This window comes from Amblyomma americanum, chromosome 8 (assembly GCF_052857255.1).
Source record: "Amblyomma americanum isolate KBUSLIRL-KWMA chromosome 8, ASM5285725v1, whole genome shotgun sequence".
NCBI lineage: Eukaryota > Metazoa > Arthropoda > Arachnida > Ixodida > Ixodidae > Amblyomma > Amblyomma americanum.
The window spans coordinates 50726968-50747236 of NC_135504.1; the positions used below are offsets into that span (position 1 = coordinate 50726968).

A 20269-nucleotide genomic window follows, 5' to 3' on the forward strand; every position below is an offset into this window, starting at 1 on the left:
CTACTGCTGAAAGCATACTTAATGGAATATTGCCCCTTTCTAAACAGAGGGAGTACAAAAAGAGTAAGAGCACACACTGTCAGAAAAAGGGAGTGGACTGGACAATAGTTTACTTTTAATCCCTGTGAGGTGTATTCATGTTTAGAATGTAATCTATGCCAGAATGCACCTATTTAAGCTTTTAACACGGGCATTAACCAATTTTGCTGCCTATTTTAGAATGCATTTTGCACACACCTTTTTCTAAGGCTGTGTCACAATCTGAGCCTACCGTTCTAAGTACTAATGAAATGCATGCATTTGTATGCCCGCTGCTGTGTTTGTGCACTGAATGCACATGTACACCCACCATCAAATTTTATGGAACATAACTTTGATCTCTGCATCCAGGGAGCAATGCTGTACATTGCAATTCTATTCACAATTACCATGCATATATTTGTTCAATGAAGAATTCAGCATTATTTACTGAAATTGTGTTGCTGTAAGAAACTGTTCACTGCAAGTGTACAAAGTGTTGTCTTTACCATACGATATTGTGGTTATGACGCAAGGTTTTGACGCTTGGGCAGACATGCGACTACCTTTCGGCAGCTGCCTTCATGTTTGTTGCAAAGTAGTATGAATGAAGTCCCAAAGCAACAAGCACAACATCTTTTACTTCTTCTTCCCCTTTTTGTGCTTTGCATTCTGTGGCCGATTTCGGCCCTTGCGGTTGAGGCCACCCTTCTTCTTGGAGGATTTCTCCTTCCCATGTTTCTTGTGTGCCTTGCCCTTTCCACGGTTCTCGGAAGCCCTAGAATGAGTGACAAGGTAAGTAACCCATGTGAGCATGGTGAGCAATGGTAAAAGGCAATGCAAAGTCGGAGATAAGCACATAGTTATTCGGCCACGGATCCTCAACCCTAATTTTCACAGAAAACAAAGATCCCAATTACAACTGTTCACAACTGACACACCCCAAAATGAACTGCGCTACATGATACGACTTCTAATCACTGCTGCTTTCCACATCCTTAGCTCCAACACATCCAAGCAGTGCTTCACCTATGATTCCATATGATAATTACACCTTTTAAAGATGACTGCACTTATTGATGACTGCACTATTCAAGTGAAGTCATCAAATACAACCTTTGTTCGTAAAGGTTCGAGACTGATTTATATTCTTCTCTAGAAATGATTCCCGAAAACAAATGTTGGCCCGTATGTGTAGCGCCATCTTTGCGGGCTAACGTGCGGTATTTATGTTAATTGCTGTGGCAGCCACTGGATGGCACTACATGTAGAAAAATACGTTGTCACTAGTCATCTGCGCATTCTACGTAAGTGAATGTGGAGATGGACGTCCACCTTGAACAGCATGTAAACATAAAATTCTGTGTGAAGCTTGGCAAGACAGCCACACAGACGTATGAGCTCCTTCGTGACGCTTACGACAATGAGACATTAACGGGGTCGCGAGTTTTCAAGTGGCACAAGAGGTTCGTTTCAGGGAGAACGTCGGTGGAAGACGACACAAGGCAGGGGCGCCCTTCAACCTCATGGAATGAAAACAACATGGCTCGGATCAGGGAAACCGTGCAGCAAGACCGCACCATTACAGTTCGCATGCTATCAGATGTTCTCGACATTAGTAAGACAACATGCCACCAAATTTTGTGTGAGAACTTAGGGAAATGAAACCTCAATGCCAGACTTCTGCCACACTCCCTCACACAGGACCAGAAGGACACGTGGGCATCACTGAGTGCTGATTTGCTCTCCGAGGCAGAGACGGATGCTCCATTCGTCGACAGCATCATTGCTGAAGACTAAACATGGTGTTTTCAATACAATCCTCAAACAAAGAGGCAGAGTGCCGAATGGCAGTCCATAAGCCCCCCGGTGTCGAGAAACAAAAGACCAAAACAAAGACACGATGCTGATAGTTTTTTTCGATGCCAGAGGTGTCGTACACCACGAGGTCATCCCACAAAGGCAGACGGTGAGTCAAAAGTTTTATATCAACGTGCTCCAACACATGCGTGATACACTGCGATGCCGTCACCCTGACTTATGGGCATCTGGACAATAGAGCCTTCTCCACGATAACGCAAGGCCGCACACTGCTCCCAGTGTGACAAAATTTCTTGCCAAGCACAGCATTACTGTACTTCCCCATCCGCCATACTCGCCTGGCCTCTCCCCATGCAATTTTTTCCCGTTTCCTCGTGTGAAGAGAGCCCTAAAAGGTCGCTGGATGGGGAGCGTGGAGGCCATTCAAGACGCCACGACAAAGGAGCTGACATCTCTGCCAAAAGAAGCGTTTTTCAATTGTTTCCAAGACCTAAAGAAGTGTTGGAAGATGTGTATATAGACTGCAAGGGAGGATATTTAGAAGGGGTACTGCACAAATGATTTCAATTTTAAACGCATTTTTTTAATGGACTCAGTCTCGGAACTTTACGGACAAAGGTTGTATATTCAGTGCTCGGTGGACTTATTCCAGTGTATTCACTAAGTACATTCAGTACTCAACGATGAAAGCACTTAATATCTCATGTACCAGTTATTTATAACTGCCACGCGATGATGATGTCTGTACATGCAGTTGCTGCAATGCACACAGACCTCTATTTGTTTAACGCCATTCCTCGCAGCAATTCTGTCCGCAAAAACAAGCTACTTAAATTGCAAGCACTTCAGCAGAAAGAAATGTTAACCAACTTCTTCTGAGGAAATTAAATTTTTCAACTTTAAACACAAGTTAGCACTGAAGCATTTGCAAGTGTGCAAAAATTTAACTTTCACTACCACTGCATTTATGCACACAGTACTTTTGGAGATACGAGAATGCATAAATTAGGCTGCCTTTTAATGGGAAGATCAGTCAGTGTGCAGCCTCTATATCATCACAAACTTAGCATAATATGCTCAGTAACAAATAGTTCAGCCCTCATCCTTAACTAGGCACTGAATAATAGCAAAGCCTGTGCACACAAGTATGACATGACACCATAAAAATATGTGAAGGCCAGTATGGAATTTGCTCATGTAATTTGTCATACATAATTTGTGCACTCCCAACATTTTACCCGAATTTTGTGCTCCCTTTTGTGCAAGCACACCAGCATGCACACAGATGTGCGCAGGGTAGGTTTTAGAAAGACTGGCGCTGCTGTGTGGCCATATGCGGCTGCGAAAGGTAAGTGGCGTCCATAAAAGTTGGCAATTCGTTTGTAAATTGTTTCTGGTAATACAAAGGCCACTACATGCCGTTTGCCCAGCTCGCTTGTGCCGGTGGTCGCTTTCCCATACAAACGGCTGCGAGAGAAAACTGTCGATAACCTCCGAAGTATGCATCACGCCAGAATCTGAAACTACCGAACTGTTGGCTATTCTATTTGCTGCCACTTAGCTGGGCAGCATGCAAGGGCGCTGTTTTATCGCCTTTTATCTCTGTTTGCCTCTGACTGCTTGCACTGCGACTACATCGTTCTCTTGAGCTGCACATGTGCGTTCATGCCATCATGGGGGGTGGGGATGGGTATGGGGTGGGTGCGGGCGTGGTGGGGGAGGATACGCGTAGAGTTGCGAGGTCAACTTATATGCGGCAAAATACCATACACATTCTGTGTTACGGCCTTTGTAGAGTTTCTAGGACATGTGCGCAAAATCTCTGCACATTTTGTGCACCCCCTTTTTGAAGCCTTAATTTTAAGAAAAAAAGTGCACAAATTACGCGAGCAAATACAGTAACCAAACGCCCTGTGACAAGAATGCACTTTAAAAACTGACTGCTGTTATTGAGCATCAGGTGTGACAGTTTGCAAATATCAAACATGTACTTAGGGATATTCATTTTTTGACATGCCCATGCAAAAACCACACTACACTGTGAAACAAAATAAGCAAGGTTTAATGTAAGCTCTGCATTCGCAGTATATAAAAGAAAACGTGTAAGCACTCCATTATCTTATGCTAAAGAAAAAAGCACGATTTATGCTGCTAAAAAAAAGGAACCCTTCAAGTGGCACCAATAAAGTTACTCACTCGACCTCCACCTGGTGGATGAACTGGTTGGCAGCCTGGGATAAACAAAAGGCAAGAAAGTGAAAGTAAGGCAACAATAACACAGCCGCATTTAAAGAGACACTAAAAATAGCTAGCTTAGAAATAAAGATACATTATCCCCCGGAAACACTACCGATGTCTTTTTACAGCAAAAAAAGTGGTCTCATTCTTGACACAACCGCAGATGAGATTCCCTCAACCCTTCTGCATTCAAATCACCCGTGAAATTTGCTCACATCGATGTCATTTTTATGGCTTGGTCGTCAGAGTCAACCAGATTAATAAGAACGCTAAGCCTACGTCCTGTGACACGATGCTGCCAACTATCGCAACTGTGCCGTCAGCGGCTGGTCTCCAGCTTTTCGTAGCATGTGTCAATGCTCTCGTGCTCCGTGTTTTTTTCCGTGTTCAGGTGTGATCCATTGGCAGTGGGTTTCGTAATCAATGAATCAGTGCCTCGTGCACATGTGGATGTCACCAGGTTACTGGCTTTGATGACAAAAACTCCAAAGTGAGTGAGCGGAGCGATTTTGCACAGGCGTGTTTCCGCATCAAGATAAAGCAGGGACGCATTCTTCTGCAGTGTTCTCGGCACCCGCGTGTATGCCTAAGCCGGTTAGCACATGCACACGGAAACTAACGGGAGAAGGCAAAAGTGCGGTGCCCGCCGTAACTGGCTGGCAGCGTGCATCAATAATGAGATTTAGCACAGCACGACTCAGCTCCACACGCTGCCAGTGTGCACGCTTGATTGGTCACGACAGGGCAGGCATGCAAACAGCTGGGCAGCACCTGGTGCCTTGTGGCATCCTCAAGGCGACCAGCGCATGCGCAGTGGCACTACGCGGAAGTTGGTTGCACTATGCTAAATCTCTAAACAGAATTGCGTGGCTCCCTTGATGGCCACGAAAAGAGACTGAGCTGGCTGCAGTTGCTGCAGCTGCTTTTTCACATGCGAAATTTGCTAAACAAGCACGCTGGCACAAGCTTGAAAGGGAGCTAGCATGAGACACATGTAGGCAGTTGACCCCTTCCTATGCCTGAAGCAAGGTTGCGCTGGGTGCCTGTAAAGCTTGTGTATATCATACAGGACCACTAGGTGCATGCTGCGTAAGCCTAGCAGGTGTCATGGAGCCACCATTTAAAAATAACCGCTGCACAGCAACACAATTAACAGCAGCAATTGGAAGCCCCACATAGGTGTCACACCTGCAGATACATCGCCACCACATATAGGTGCGCTCCCCCAAATTACGATGGCCAATTCTGTAGAAAGTTGACAAAGCTTACTGAGTGTGACAAAGCTTCAATGCATTCTCTTTTTCGTATGTAATAGCCTAGTGTATAAAAATATAGATGATTCTGAAAATTCCTGCTGTGCCATTCAAGCTTTTTTGTGTGCCAGAAGTATTCGAAATATTCACTTCGAAATTATTTGAAGAAAATTACTACTTGCTTCAAACAAACAAAAAAAAAACACTATTATTCGCACATGCCTAGAAACAAATGTTCGCCTCCCCGTTGCTTGCATTGGTGGGCCATAATTTCCACAAGAAACTGCTAGCAACATGTGGTACACACGCAGCAGCAGTGTGGCCGATGAGTCTAGAACGCACTTTGTAGACCATGGCATGGCCACGCAAGAGTAGGGTGCCTGATGGTAAACGTACAATGCCATTACACGGGAAAATATAGACGCATGAGAAGGACAGTGTGCGCAAATCTGACAGCCTTCCACTGATGATAGCCTGCCTGCGACACTTCCGTTCAATGCTACCAATGATAAACTGGAACTTTTTGTAATTAGCGTAACTGCACCATGCTTTAAGCTGATAAATTCCACCATGAACTCTGCGTGGATATTTCTTCGAACATGCTTATGCTTATGAAAATATGAGTCTGCTGAGAACTCAAAGCAAAATAAATCACATAACACAGCAGAAAATGTACCTTGGCAATAGGTAAAGGCCACAATACTGATTGTCACTTTTCATTAAAATGAGCTTTCAGTAGTTCCCTGGATGGAAAATATCAATAAGCTGAACTCCACCCATAAGAAGTATGCGTTACACATGGATATCTGCTGTGTTATCCAATACAACATGATGGATGCAGCCAGTGGTAAGCACCATGTAAATCAAAGGAAAATAAAATTGCTATTTTAAGTCGAAATCCATATAAAGGTAAGTCCAAATTTAGCAGGTATATTACACAACGAACTCAAACCAACTATCATCATCATTTTAAGCCAACTTGTGCAAGGTAAAGAGCTTACATTACAGACTGTTTAATTCAGAGCTGCACTGATCCCAAACAATTTGCACAGGTTTGACTGAGAAGAATATATTTTACACAATGTGGTGTGTCGCAGATAGAATTTGACTGAACCGAAGCTTTCCGTGCCGAGATTTCATTGAGCTTAATTGCAAGATAGCACAGTTCAAAAAGCCAGAAGTACCGCTCCTTTCAATATGAGAGGAAACAACCAGTTTCTGCAAAAAGATGAGCTTTCTGGTTACAGAGTTTTCTGCCAGGCTAGGAAATACACGCTGCGCTGAGCGTAAGTCTTTTCTTGTCTTTCCGTCCCTGCTTTTCTGTACAGTTTCTGAGAATGTTTCTGGTTATTTCTACACCAAAGCTGCAAATGACTTATACATTAAACACAAACAAGAAACAGTGTGCTTGTTACACACAATTATGGTGTCATTATGAAATGAATACTAAAACTGTGCCCACTTTCATCCTGGAGAAACATGAATATTCTGCTTTAAAAAAAAACAGCCTCTGCTGAGCGACGAAGAGTGCAAGGCAATGCTCGAAGGCGGCCTGCCCTCTCTTTGTACTCACCCGGTTTACGTCCAACTTGGGTTTCTTGCGCTGCATCTCCTCAAATACTTTCATCTGTGAGTCCCGCTCCTTCCTGGTGTCCCCAAAGTTGGACTCAAACTGAAAAAAAAAAAAAAAAGTTCGGAAATAGGAAAGTTGAAATCACTTTTGAGCCTGCAGAAAATGCCACAGTGCAAATCTTCACCCTGGCACGCAGGCCAATGTAGTGCTGCTTAGAACAACTGCCAATCATCACTAGCATGACTGCTCACATGCCTGTGGTCACATGGAGCTTCCTGGAAGAGCTTTGAGGCCTTCGTTTTAAAGACTATCCACAGGCCCTTGTATCCTCATCCCCAAGAGGAAGTCTTTGATTGACACTATCTAACATCTTCAATTAACGAGCATCAAGTTTCAAAGGCACACACACACCAACACACACACAAGAAACACTTGGTCATGATGTCTGCTGAAGTGACAACAATGATCAACCTATTTAACCGCCGCGGTGGCTGAGTGGTTATGGCGCTCGGCTGTTGGTCCGAAAGACACGGGTTCGATCCCGCCTGCAGCAGTCGAATTTGGATGGAGGCAAAAATTCTAGAGGCCCGTGTACTGTGCGATGTCAGTGCACGTTAAAGAACCCCAGGTGGTCGAAATTTCCGGATCCCTCCACTACAGCGTCCCTCATAGCCTGAGTCGCTTAGGGACGTTAAACCCCCTCAAACTAAACCAAACCTATTGCCCTGCTGAAGGTGTCTAGTGTACAGCATGGCCTCAGACTGTGATGTACCTTCAATGTGATGTGGTTTGCGGTGTACAGTCATGGATAAAAGTATGCTGGATGCGAATTCGCTGGCTAGACCATGCAAACCTTGTCATGCTTCTACAGATTTCATTGAACTGGTTTGGTTGACCGCGCAGAAATAAATTTTTTCCCCAACAAATCTTCATTTCACATACTTTTGTTCAAGACGAACCTATCGCCAGTGAAATGTTTTTATAAGGAGCAACAATGAAGCCTAGAGATGCTGAAGAGTCGGTGCACAGAATGTGCCAGGTCGTTGGCAGAGTAGGCAGTCATCACGCAGCGCAAGGCAGAAATAGCCATGAAAAACAGACTGGCAGGATGACAATGAGGAAACTGACCTTGCGTTTGGCACGCCGAACTTTCACATTCTTCTCTTCCCTGAGGGTGCCGGCAAACTTGCCGTGTGATGCTGTCGATGCCTTGGCAACAGTGACTGCCTTAGTGACCTGCGCAAACGGAAAGATGCAATAAAAAGGTAAAAACCATAAAAAGCAGCACCCGGAGTTGATATCAGCTACCACTAGCAACACCAACTGCCATCAGCAGTAGAAGCAGCAGTAGCCCAGTAGAGCAAAAATACAAGTGGACAAAACTTACAGCGATGCATCCAGAAAGCATAGGTAATCCTAACACAGAATTACCTCATCAATTCAACACTGCTCAATTCAGATATCTAGATAACTGACAGCCGGCATGGCTCCAGCTTACGCCTGCGTAAATCTATAGGATTGGGCCCTCGTTAATTTGGATTCTGCTGGGATTGCATTGGTTACTTTGGATGGACTCTAGAAGGGGGAAAGTGGGGCGGGAGAAAGCATTTAGATGTGTCACCAGCTTGGTAAGCGATCGTACAAACCACCATTGCTGCATGGTCCATGGTTTCCCTGTGCCCCTCTGAAGTATGTGCAATGGCAAGTGCGCAAATGACAAGATGGCCCCCATCGTTAGGGCGAGAAATAGTCCAACTGTGTAATTTCGCTATGTGCGCTTAACCACCAGCCCACGGTGAAGTGCCCATTGGCCGTGCATTTATTTTCCTCCATCTTTAAGGTGTTCCAGTGCTCTGATAATGTGTCTTAGTCTATTGTCATGCCTCCTTAAATGCGACAACGCCACCTGTGAGGGGGCACCACTGCTATCAAGTCACATGGACAAAGGGCCTGCAAAGCCCTTTCCCATTCTGAAGCAATTCTGCTCTGGTATTTCCAACAATGTGCACACAGCAGAGCAATTAATGAAACTGCAAAAAGTATTTGCTTCAGGAGGGTTTTCTTCTCAAAAACATGAACATTTGCGAGTTTTTCACTAGATAAATTTATGATGACCCGTATGGATTTTCGTAGTTTTTGAAGGACTAGTGGATAATTTCTTTGGAATAATTCGCACATTCTTTACAGTCACACGAAATCCGGAATAACGACGTTTTACGACACCAGTGAATGGAGGAACACGAAATGTGTTACAAATGCTTTCTCCAGAATTTTCCAAGAAAGTTAGGATTTCGGGAGCATTTGCTTGATGTGCCCTGACCCTGCTCGCTCCTCAAATAAGGAAAAAAAAAGTTTAGTAAGCCAAAGCAATCGTGGCTGTGTAAGTAGTTCTCAGCAGGGTCTTTTTTTGTTTAGAGCACAGCTCTTACGCGCCCGTTCTTGCAATCCGCGTCGTCGGCGTAACACATCTCCTGACAGGTGCCGTGTGCCGGCGTGTGAGAGATGGCATGTTGGCAGGCAGCAGCATAGTGAAATGCCACCTGCCACGGTGAGAGTGGAGGAATGGACCCTGCCACTTGCCAGTGATGGCAAATGGCGTGTAAAGAGCTGCACTCAAATTTCGCATTGCCGACTATTTAAATTATCTGTCTTTTTCTTTTTCCTTGCAACTTTCTTTCCTACCCATGTCAACAAGAGAGACCACATGCAGGCCCGAGAGAACAGCCTTACCTCATCTTTGCTCAGGTTTTCTGTGGGCAGGAACAGGTTCTTTGGAACTGTGATGAAGAAATGGAAAGGGGCAAGCATAAGTCGCATGTGGATGCACGAAGTGCAAAAGCAGCAGTACAGAAGGTTTATGGCCAAGCCCGACATGCGGTGCTCTCCAGAGTTGCCAGGCCTCTCTCACGTGACCGCAGCAGTCAACAAGCTACCAAATTGCGCACAGAGGTTTCTGCAGCACTCTGGGTCCCTAGAGACACAGGGCGGTCTCTAGGAGCTTCTGAGAATTAGGGCCAAAAAGCTGGTAATTAAAGTGTACTAGTTAATGTCACATGAGTTGAGAGGGACAGTCTAGGCAAGGGATGTCACCGTTACTAAGCAGCTTTAGAACATGCCCAGATGAAACTGCGCAAACAAGAACAAGAACATGTGTGCTTATCCTCTTAGCATCAATTAGGGGGTCTTAAAGTTAACTTTCTTGTTTATGGAGAAGCCTTGATGAAATTGCAGCCTTATGCAGTTTTTCAAGCTGATTTTAATCATGTCATCATTCACATGTGCAACTTAGGTCTTGATATAATCAAAATAATTTTGTATTGTTTACAGTCAACTTAGGTCTCGATATAATCAAAATTTTTTATCGTTTGCGGCCACAATCATGAAAAAAATGACGTAGCAAAAAATTTTTTCTCATTCAAAAACTAAGCAATTCTCTGCCACCAATCACCTATAGGTGGAAAAGAATCTTCCGAAAGCACTCGCGACAAAAGTGAGAAATCATATTTTTTCGTTTTTTTTTTAACCGAGAGACCTGTAAGCCCTCTTAAAGCAACAGCAAAATGGTTGCTGTTTGCAGTTCTCCATGCAGTATATAGTGTGTACCATAGCTCACACTTTGACATTTCAAAATTCTCAACTACACAGTTCTAATTTATTTAAAAAGTGCAGAAATAGACCAGTCAGCTGGCAATGCGAGCGGTGGCCATAGCCAGGTATTGCGCCAGCATTGACATGAAGAGTCATTGCTCACCAATTGACACCCTGAAGTTTTCAGTTGTTGCACTAAGCATCAGCATGGTAATTTTATTTCTGCAATATCGCTAGGCAAGTTATGAAGCGTTTTTCAATTCAAATTCACAGTTCTGTAGAAACCTGACAACCACAAAAACGAAAAGATAAAAAATCTGATTTCTCTACAGATTTTTGGCCGCAGAGAGCAAGGTGCCTGCCCTCTTAGAACAGTGTGTTCTGCTTATCACTGCCAGAGCACAGCTTTATCAATTTGTCTCCCATGTGGGGCAAGTTATCTGGTGTATGGCTAGTAGGTGCTACCTGAATGCCCTCTCAAATATTTGCGATCACATGAGTGCGTTTCTGCGTCATTTGAGACTTTCCACAAATATATGCACTGGCAAACCAGAACGCTCTAAGCCACATTTAAATGTGGCCTATGCTCACTTGTCACTGATGTCACCACCGAGCTGCTTTATTTTAAGATAGCTTTCGCGCACATAAGTACTGTATGCAGTACAAAGATGCTGGTGGACTTGCACCCCTTGTCGCTCTGCTGTGGCCGGAACCAAAGCAGCGAGCAAACGCGGCCTGGTGACGTTTAAAGATCCCTGCACCTCACCGCTCGAGTGGCAACCGAAGCAGCAAGCAGACGTCGCCCCATACGCGTCAACCTCCAAATGCAGTGCGCCCAGTTCGGCTAAGATATACAACCCTCTTGACTCTGCTCTCAGTTGTGCGCAGTGGCTGGCTCCCTGTGCGCTCTGCCAGGCAGCAATGGAAGGGGCAGGCAGTATAGTCCAGTGTTTGACGGAATACTGTCTGGCGAGGGGCGAACATTGTAGAAATAAACATACACTCGCCAAAAGTTTCGACGAAAAAGAAATACGATGCTTCGGGGCCCGTATGGGCCCCTTGATCACATAGAGCGCCGCATGGAAGGACGGTGGCTTAAGTATGGTTAAAATTGCGTAATGTCCGATGCGTAATGCCGGATATAACGCAATTTTAACCGTACTTAAGCCACCGTCCTTCCATGCGGCGCTTTATGTGATCAAGGGACCCGTACGGGCCCCGAAACGTCGTATTTTCTTTTCATCGAAACTTTTGGCGAGTACAGTCAAAACTCGATTTAACGAAACCCGATTTAACGAAAATCTCGATTTAACGAAGGTATCCTAATTCCCCCTCAGACGCCCATAGGGTTCAATGCTTTGACTAACCCGAAATAACGAAACCGATTCCGTGATCTGTCCCGATTTAACGAACCTTTTTTCGAGAAATAAAGGTGAAAAAGTGTTAATTTTTGGTCTATTTTGTAGACAGCACCCCAAAATTTATTGATTGCGAGTCAGCGGTAACAGCGCGGAGCATCTTCATCCCGTCGCTTTTTTCAAACTGTGCGGCGCAAAACGAGTTTTAATTCTGAGTCGAGCTCACGAGATGGCGCCAGCAGTAAAAAAGTTTCGTGCCACATTTCATAGATGGCGCTGTTGCAGTTCGAGTGTTTTTTTTTTAGTGTATTTGAGTGTTGTGCTCTGTGTTCGGTCTTGTGCAGATTTCCCCGTGCCTTTGAACGCACGTCTTTGTCAAGCTCAGCTTGTTAGGCCTCCATCAGTCTAGCCTTGCTATCGTGAACGCGGACGTGGTGTGTGCGAGCAAGCGCGCCGCTAACCCTCCTGACTAGCAGATGGAGCCCTGCAAGAAACGAAAAAGGCTTACCCTGGACGAGAAAGCGGACATAATTCGTGCTGTGACAAATGGACAGAAGAAATGTGACGTGGCTGCATCACATGGCATTCCAGCGAGTACTCTCTCCACAATATTGAAAGGGAAAGATGACATCCTCCGCGCCACTTCGTCGGGGAATCTCTCGCGCAAAAAAACGCTGAAGACCACTCCTCAAAGCAAAATGGAAGAGGCCCTCTTCGCCTGGTTTATGGATTTGCGGGCAAAGAATAGTATTCCCGTGAGTGGAGACCTGCTCCAACAAAAAGCTCGCTCTTTCGCGTGCTTGCTGGGCAACGAGTTCAAGGCAAGTCCCGGCTGGCTGTCGCGCTTCAAAGAACGACACGGCATCGTCGGGAAAGTGCTTAGCGGTGAAGCGAGCAGCGTAAGCATGGCTGTAGTCGGCGACTGGCAGTCTGAAAACGTGCCCGACATTCTGGGAAAATATGCCCCCAGCGACGTCTACAACGCCGACGAGAGCGGTCTATTCTACCAAATGCTGCCTAAAAAAACACTCGCCCTGAAGGGGCAGACGTGCCACGGCGGCAAACACAGCAAACAAAGGCCGACTCTTTTGCTGTGCGTCAACATGGACGGCACTGACAAACGAGACCCGCTTGTCATCGGAAAGAGTGCGAGGCCGCGCTGTTTTAAAGGCACCAAAAAGCTTCCTGTGAAGTACGTTGCCAATTCAAAGGCGTGGATGTCGCGTGCCATTTTCGCTACATGGCTGAAGGAATTTGACAGCGACATGTGTCGCCAGAAAAGGAAAGTGTGCCTGTTGCTGGATAACTGCACGGCCCACTACGTTGCAGAGGTCGAGCTGACCAGCGTGGAGCTCCGCTACTTCCCCCCAAACGCAACGTCTGTGGTTCAGCCCTTGGACCAAGGGATAATTAATAGCGTGAAGTGCGCATACAAGCGTCGAGTCGTCGACAGAGTTCTCCTCAACCTGGAGCTGAAGCGCGAGACGAAAATAGATATTTTTATGGCGCTTGAGATGGTGGCGGCGGCTTGGAGAGCATTGAGGCCGTCGATAATTGTCAACTGCTTCAGGACTGCCGGTTTCGGTACACTAGGCCCTGAAACTGCCGAAGCTGGTCCGGACTGCGCGAGCGCCGTGCACGAGGATGAAGATGCCTGGGAACACCTTCGCTCAGTGGATGAAGTGCCCACAGGCATAAGTTTCTCAGACTACGTGAACGCCGACGCAAACGCAGTCACAACGGAAGTTTTGACTGATGCCGATATGTTGCGGCTTGTAGGAAGCGTGGAGGGAGTGACGGCTGAAGACGCTGCCGACGACCCTGCAGGTGCCGAAGCTCCCGTGCTGACACCACGTCAGGTGATGGATGTTCTCGATCTGCTGCGACATTTTGCCGGCGCACACGAGGGGACGGAAGACGCGCTGGACGCACTTCAGACCTACGAGAAATCGGTGCGGCCGTTGCTCACAAAGCGCACGCAGGCAAAGATCATCGACTTCTTTGGCGGAAAATAAATTTGTAGTCCCCTCGGGCCTTTCTTGTCGAGTAAGAATTTTTGTTGTTTCTTTTCATACGCGCTAGCGGCGCCGGTCGTGGTGTTGGCGCTACCCACTCGAAAGTAGCGCGGGGGGTCATGACGATGACCATACGGACCCCAAAAGATTGCGCTAGTTGTATGATTACCAACTTTGGCGCCAATTTGTCATTAGCTGTGTGGCTTGCCGTCCCGTTGGCGGTATTTAGGGAAGATTGTTGCGCCGCTAGCCGAACCGTCCTTTGGGTCGGTGCTACCGGCGTGAATTCGTCACGCGCGAGTGCGACGAAAAATGAAAATGGTACGTGCTAACCGATACGACCGCGATAAGCTGGTACGGTTTATGCGGATGCAAAATGCATTATGTTCAATGGGTGCTCAGTCGGGGACTTGACTTTACTACTTTTAAAACGAAAGTACTGTTTAAGCGGGTACGTTTTAACGAGGTTTTACTGTAATCGAATGTACTGAATTATGTGCCCAAGAAATGCCTCATTCAATTTAACGAAGTTCTCGATTTAACGAAATAATTCAAGGCTCCCCTCAACTTCGTTAAATCGAGTTTTAACTGTATATGTTTATTTCTACAAGGGGCAGGCAGGCATCAACAAAAGTACCAGGTGCCAACGAACCCTGGTGTAAAGCAGATCTAGCTTGCCAACGTACCATGGCATCAACGCACACAATATTAAACAGTTTTTGAGTTCTACGCAAACCCCCTTGTCTCCCCGTTGGTGTGCCTGCCACCACCATGTGACAATATCTTTTTTGCGATAATTATTATTCTACTTCCATAGACACCTCATATTAAAGGATCCTCCTGGCAACAGGAAATTAAGTGGCAATGTCAGTTCCTAAGGTGGTTTCAGTTAGCTGCTTGGTAGGATGTGGTACAGTGGAATTTCATTATTACGAAACATCATAATAAAATGTTTTAAAACAATCAATAAATGTGGCAAAATAAATCTACTCCCTTTACTCATTCACAACGGTTTTAAACAATGAATGAATTTGGTAAATAAATCTGCCTCCTTGATTAATTTGCAACGGTTTGCCAGTTTTCCCTTCTTAAAAACGCCGTTTGTTCGAGAAGTAAAAAAAATTGGCGCTGGCTTAGCTAGGCTCTGCCAGGATACACCGTATTTACTCGCATAATGCTCGCACTCGCGTAATGCTCGCACCCCCCACATTGGCTATCAAAAATTGGGAAATTTTTTTTCCCCGCATAATCATCGCACCCCCAAAATTACTGCCACGAGCCGTCTGCTTGTCGTAGCGCTCGCCATGTATTGACTGCGGCCACAACTAACAGCCACGGTTGGGCGCGCGTGCTACTAGGCGGCGGTACTGTGCTATCATCCGCTGCCACCGCCGCTACCGCTCATCCACTCACCACCGCTACGCCATTTTGCGAAGGTGTCTCCAGCTCTCCGGCGTCTCGTAGGCCTCGTTTGCCTTGTTTGCGTGTTGCACCGTGCTCTTTGTGCCGCTTTGCCATGGGACGCTACGCAAGCTACACAGCTGCTTTTAAGCTAAAAGCTATTGAGTATGCGTTGGAACATGGCAACCGCGCCGCCAGCAGACTTCAGCGTCAACGAGTTTTGCATCCGGTATTGGAGACGGCAGCATGACGAACTCAAGACGACTGGTAAGACACGCCGGGCCTTCCGTGGACCGAAGACTGGGAAATTTCCTGCCGTCGAATCCTCTTTACTGGAATGTATCAAGGCTCGACGAGCGGATAGGTGTGCTGTGTCGATTGATTTGATACGGAACCAGGCGCTCGTAATCGCAAGAAAGGAGGGCATCCCAGTGCAAGACTTCCGCGCTAGTAACGGGTGGGCCCCACACGATTTATGCGGCGCTATGGACTCTCGCTCAGGAGGCGAACGACGCTTTGCCAGCGCCTGCCCGCAGCCTATGAAGAGAAAATAGTGGACTTCCATTGATTCGTTATCAGGATCTGGCAGGAGAAAAACTTCTTGCTCTCCCAGATAGGGAACGCGGTCCAAAGTCCGCTGAATTTCGATATGCCCAGCAGCAGGACAGTCGAACAGACAGGCGCTCGGACTGTGCACGTCAGGACTGCAGGTGCCGAAAAACAGAGGTGCACGGTCATGCTAGGCATGACGGCGGATGGGTGGAAGCTCCCACCGTACGTCATTTTCAAGCGGAAGACCCTCTCGAAAGGAAAGCTCCCCCCTGATATACACGTGCGCGTCCAAGAAAAGGGTTAGATGACCGCGGACCTTATGGTGGACTGGGTGAAGACTGTGTGGGGGCGGCGACCGGGAGCGCTTCTTTTTCCGTCGTTCCTCGTGCTTGATAGCTTTCGAGGCCATCTTCAAGAGTCGGTTCAGGCGAAGTTCAAGGAACTGCGCACGGACCTGGCTGTTATACCCGGCGGCCTCACATCAATGCTACAGCCTCTTGATGTATATTTGAACAAGCCATTTAAAGATAACGTCCGGAGGCTGTACGCAGAATGGATGGCCGAAGGTGAACATGCTCTGATGCCGGGCGGCAAGATCAAAAGACCGTCCGTGGAGCTGCTGTGCAGCTGGGTATCAGAGGCATGAGGGATGATTTATGTAAACATGGTGGCCAGAAGCTTCAAGAAAACAGGAATTTCGAACGCCCTGGATGCGACCGAGGACCACCTGGTGTGGGACGACGAAGAAGCATCGGAAGATGAAGAAACCATCGATTCCAGTGTCAACACGGACTCTGATGAAGAGTAGAATTGGCTGCAGGACGTACGCAACGCGAGTAGTGACGGGGAGGTTGCGCGCGGCAAATAAAGTGCTTTAGCAGCTTGAGCTTACATTCACCCTGTACTTTCATAACGAAGGTAAGTTACGCTTGAAAGTAATGTTTTCGTTATATTTGCAATTGCGGACCTGACAATCCTGATCTTGCACCTATTCATCTTTGCATTTAACACTCCGAAACATTTGCTTTAAAATTTTCCCCGCATAATTACCGCACCCTTAAACTTTGCGTTGATTTTTCAGGGAAAAAAAGTGCGAGCATTACACGAGTAAATACGGTACGTAGCGAGAGGTACGTTTCCCGCACTGAGCTTGTTGTGGTCACTCTACGTTTAGCAATGAGAGACATAGGGATCCATCTCGGTGCTATGCGCCGTCTATTACGCTCGGCAGTCTGGCATATCCGTTTAGCAAGGCGTTCCTCTCTCTGTTCGGGTGTCTCCGCTGCTCTCTTCGCCTTTTGACGCTCCTTCTCTCTTTGTTGTGTAGCCAACTGCCAGGCAACAACCTCGGGATCGGAAGAGTTAGACTGCTCTCTTGTCCATACCGCTGTTTAGCAGCGGCTGGACTCTCCTTCTGTGCATCCATGTCAAGCGTTGCGATACAGCCGTTGATTACATCGCCGCTTTTTATACGCAATGCTGCGCATGCGATGTGCGGTTTGGGTGATAGAGCGGCGTGCGGTGGAGCAGCAACGAAGTGTGTAGCTCGCTTCGTTCCGACGGTGGAGCGGGTGCACGGCCGCGGCGACGGCGAATCGCACGCCACATCTGCTGCTCCTCTCCGGTTGCCATGGTAACGGCGCATGCGTACAACTGGCCTCTCCCAGTCACCGCGAAATGCTCGACTGAAAGCCCAGTGTAGCTCTCGCTACAAAAAGCTAAGCTACAAGATGAGCGCGAGAGCAGGTGCCCCTGCTGCCGCGACCCTCACCCTTGGCCTTGTGGTTCTGGGCGATGTTGCGCAGCCGCTGGTACTCGTTCTTGGCCACCCGCTCCTTCTTCTTCTTCTTCAGCTCTGCATGGTAGTCCACCATCGGGTCTGCACATGGAATGAACATGCCTGTTAACACTTCACAAGAAACGGAACACCTCACCTGGCAGTGAGATCAGAGATTCCCAGGACACACGTGGCAGTTCAAGAGGATCAACAACTAGGCAAGTTGATAGTGCATTTTTATGAACAGCCCAAAGGATGACACACCTACAAGAAAGCCACTGGCAAGTGCTTCTTCATCGGCGCACGTCCCCCTCCATGCATTAAAAAAAAAAAAGGCATTTTCCACAGAGCGTTAACCACAAGCATATTTGTTGTTCGATATGTATCTTTTGCTCGCTGCATGTCACAGAGAGAAGAACTAAATGGTATGCAGGTGTCTACACACATCTTGCATGCACCTTGTGAAGGCAAATTTGTTAGTCTCGCAGGGTCTGCTGATGCAGATGTGCACTGAATGCACAAGCGCTTTGGTAAAGCTAACCTGAACAGCAAAATTACAGTGGCTAATACGAGAGAATTCAGCACAAGGGTTACAGGGTTACAGAGAAAATGGCTGGGAAAAAAAAAACCACCTTGGGGGCAAATAAATTCACACAGACAAAACAAAAGAAACAAGGAGACAACGGACAGGCGCTCTGTCCATTGTCTCTATGTTTCTTTTGTTTTGTCTCTGTGACTTTATTTGCACCAAGGTTGATTTTTTTTTTCCAAGCTTCAAAAAAAATGGCAAACCAACTAGCCCAGCAACGTGCCTTACTGAGTGAAAATGGAACAAAAAAAATTGGTGGTGGTTTAGCTCTGGCTAAACCTTGAGTGATGCGATAGCTACAGCTGGCCGAGTGGAACTTGGTCACGTTTCCAACCACGTGACGAACCACGAGATCAGCCACGGCGCCGCGCCGCCAGCAGCTGCTCCACACCACGAGACCAACCACATGACAGCGTGGTGGTACGCCGCCACGCTGAAGGCTCGAAATGCTACCGTAATGTAGCTATTGTTACAAAAAAAATCAGTGCAGCTGCGACCAAAAGAGGTTCCAGGTTCAACTATAGGATGCATCGGCACATGTCAGGGGGCCAAGTGTGTCGCAGCTGAAAAACTGAGACTCACTCTTGCCCAATGGCAAAGTAGACACCTCTAACGAACATTTGTACCCAGTGACATAGATCAACAAGAGAAAAAAAAGCTACAAAGAAGCTAGAATGACAAATCGCTAAGCAAGCAGGAAGAAGTGCTGCATTGGATTCATAGCATGGTGTCAGACTGTGGTCAGGATACTCCAAAAGAGGAGGTGATAAGACAACAACATGCTGTTTGTTTCCACTTATCTGTGTTCCAACATGAGGAAACAACATATCTGGTTTCAAGCTTCCAGATAATTCCTCCAAACAGACACACAAAGGATGCCATCAGGCTAACACAAATATAATGCATTAACAAAAAACACGCGTATCAGAATCTTGAAGCTGCAGCCTTCAAGAAAAACAAATCCCACACACAGCAATCAATTAACTAATTTCAATGGCATGGATTTGAAGGACAGAGAGAAAGGCACGGGCGGCCTATATTTCAGGTAGAGAGATGCACAAAGCTGCAAAGTTTTCGAGGCAGAACGGCTGCAGCCGGCACAGGTTAGGGATTATTGGCGAGCATTGGATGTAATCCGGCTAGTGATGACACCATTCAAGCAATCCGTTCTCACCACGAGTTCTCCCCACAGCCGAAGGCTAGCTAACACTACACTAGTGGATACACCATGTGATTAAAATTTCGCACCGCATGTATGTTTTGGCCCAGCATGACAAGTGACCCATTCTCAAATGATTTTCTTTTTATAACTCCAGGGAGCTCCATTGGCATAAAAACAGTCTGCTGTAGGCAGTTGCAGCTAGGCCAGCCCAAAAATAAAGCATGCAAAGAAATGGGAGAGGTTTGAGAGAGGCATGGATGAATGTAGGTGCTCGGGGAGCCCAGTTTGAGAATCGCTTTAACCCTCAATGAGCAAACAAAGGCAGAGAAGCATTATCGAAAGAGACAGGACGGCGGCTTCAATGTCTTTCACAATGGTCCACTGACCTTTGCCCGCAGGTATTTCCACTACCCAGTTCTTCTCCTTTTCAACCTTGGCTCGCTTGTAGCCATACCGCGGTCGCCAGTCCTGCGAGACAGAAAAGTGTTCACGCATGATGAGCACAGCATTCAATTCGTACTAACCGCCTCATTCAAGCTGTAATCTTCATGGGTATCCTATCAAATGAATACGAAGTCTAGCCTCACTATGGGTTTAGCATCTAAATATTCCTAATCAGACAATCAGAGCTTTTATAAGCCACAAGCGAAGGACTATACAGATCCCTAACAGATTTCTGGTAACTGCAGCTGGTCACGTCCCTACTTTGTCGCCCAGGGTTGGCTCATGGCTTTCATGTACAACACTACTTCCATGGGAACAGCAAGCATTGCCGAAATAGTGGCACGGCAAGTGCCGTTGAGACACAAGAATGCAAAGAATCACCCGCTTCGCTGCCACACAGTGAGCCTACACGACACCATCAGGTACAGAAACTTAATAAGTGCAAGCCAGGCGCGAGCTCTAAGGGTTGTTCTCGCTCTT

At 46.8% G+C, this 20269-nt stretch overlaps 1 protein-coding gene across 1 annotated transcript in view; it reads right to left on the reverse strand.

Annotated features, from left to right (window-relative positions):
• Positions 1 to 638: 638 nt before the first annotated feature.
• Positions 639 to 20269, reverse strand: part of LOC144101609 (ribosome biogenesis regulatory protein homolog) — a 34366-nt gene continuing 14735 nt past the window's right edge. Inside the window, exons 6-12 of the mRNA XM_077634752.1 lie at positions 19732 to 19813; positions 17589 to 17696; positions 9634 to 9680; positions 8032 to 8139; positions 6904 to 7002; positions 4036 to 4070; positions 639 to 796 (exon numbers count right to left, since the gene is read on the reverse strand). Of these exons, the coding sequence (XP_077490878.1) occupies positions 658 to 796; positions 4036 to 4070; positions 6904 to 7002; positions 8032 to 8139; positions 9634 to 9680; positions 17589 to 17696; positions 19732 to 19813 (618 nt within the window). The 3' untranslated portion in view covers positions 639 to 657. The remainder of the gene's footprint in view (positions 797 to 4035; positions 4071 to 6903; positions 7003 to 8031; positions 8140 to 9633; positions 9681 to 17588; positions 17697 to 19731; positions 19814 to 20269) is intronic.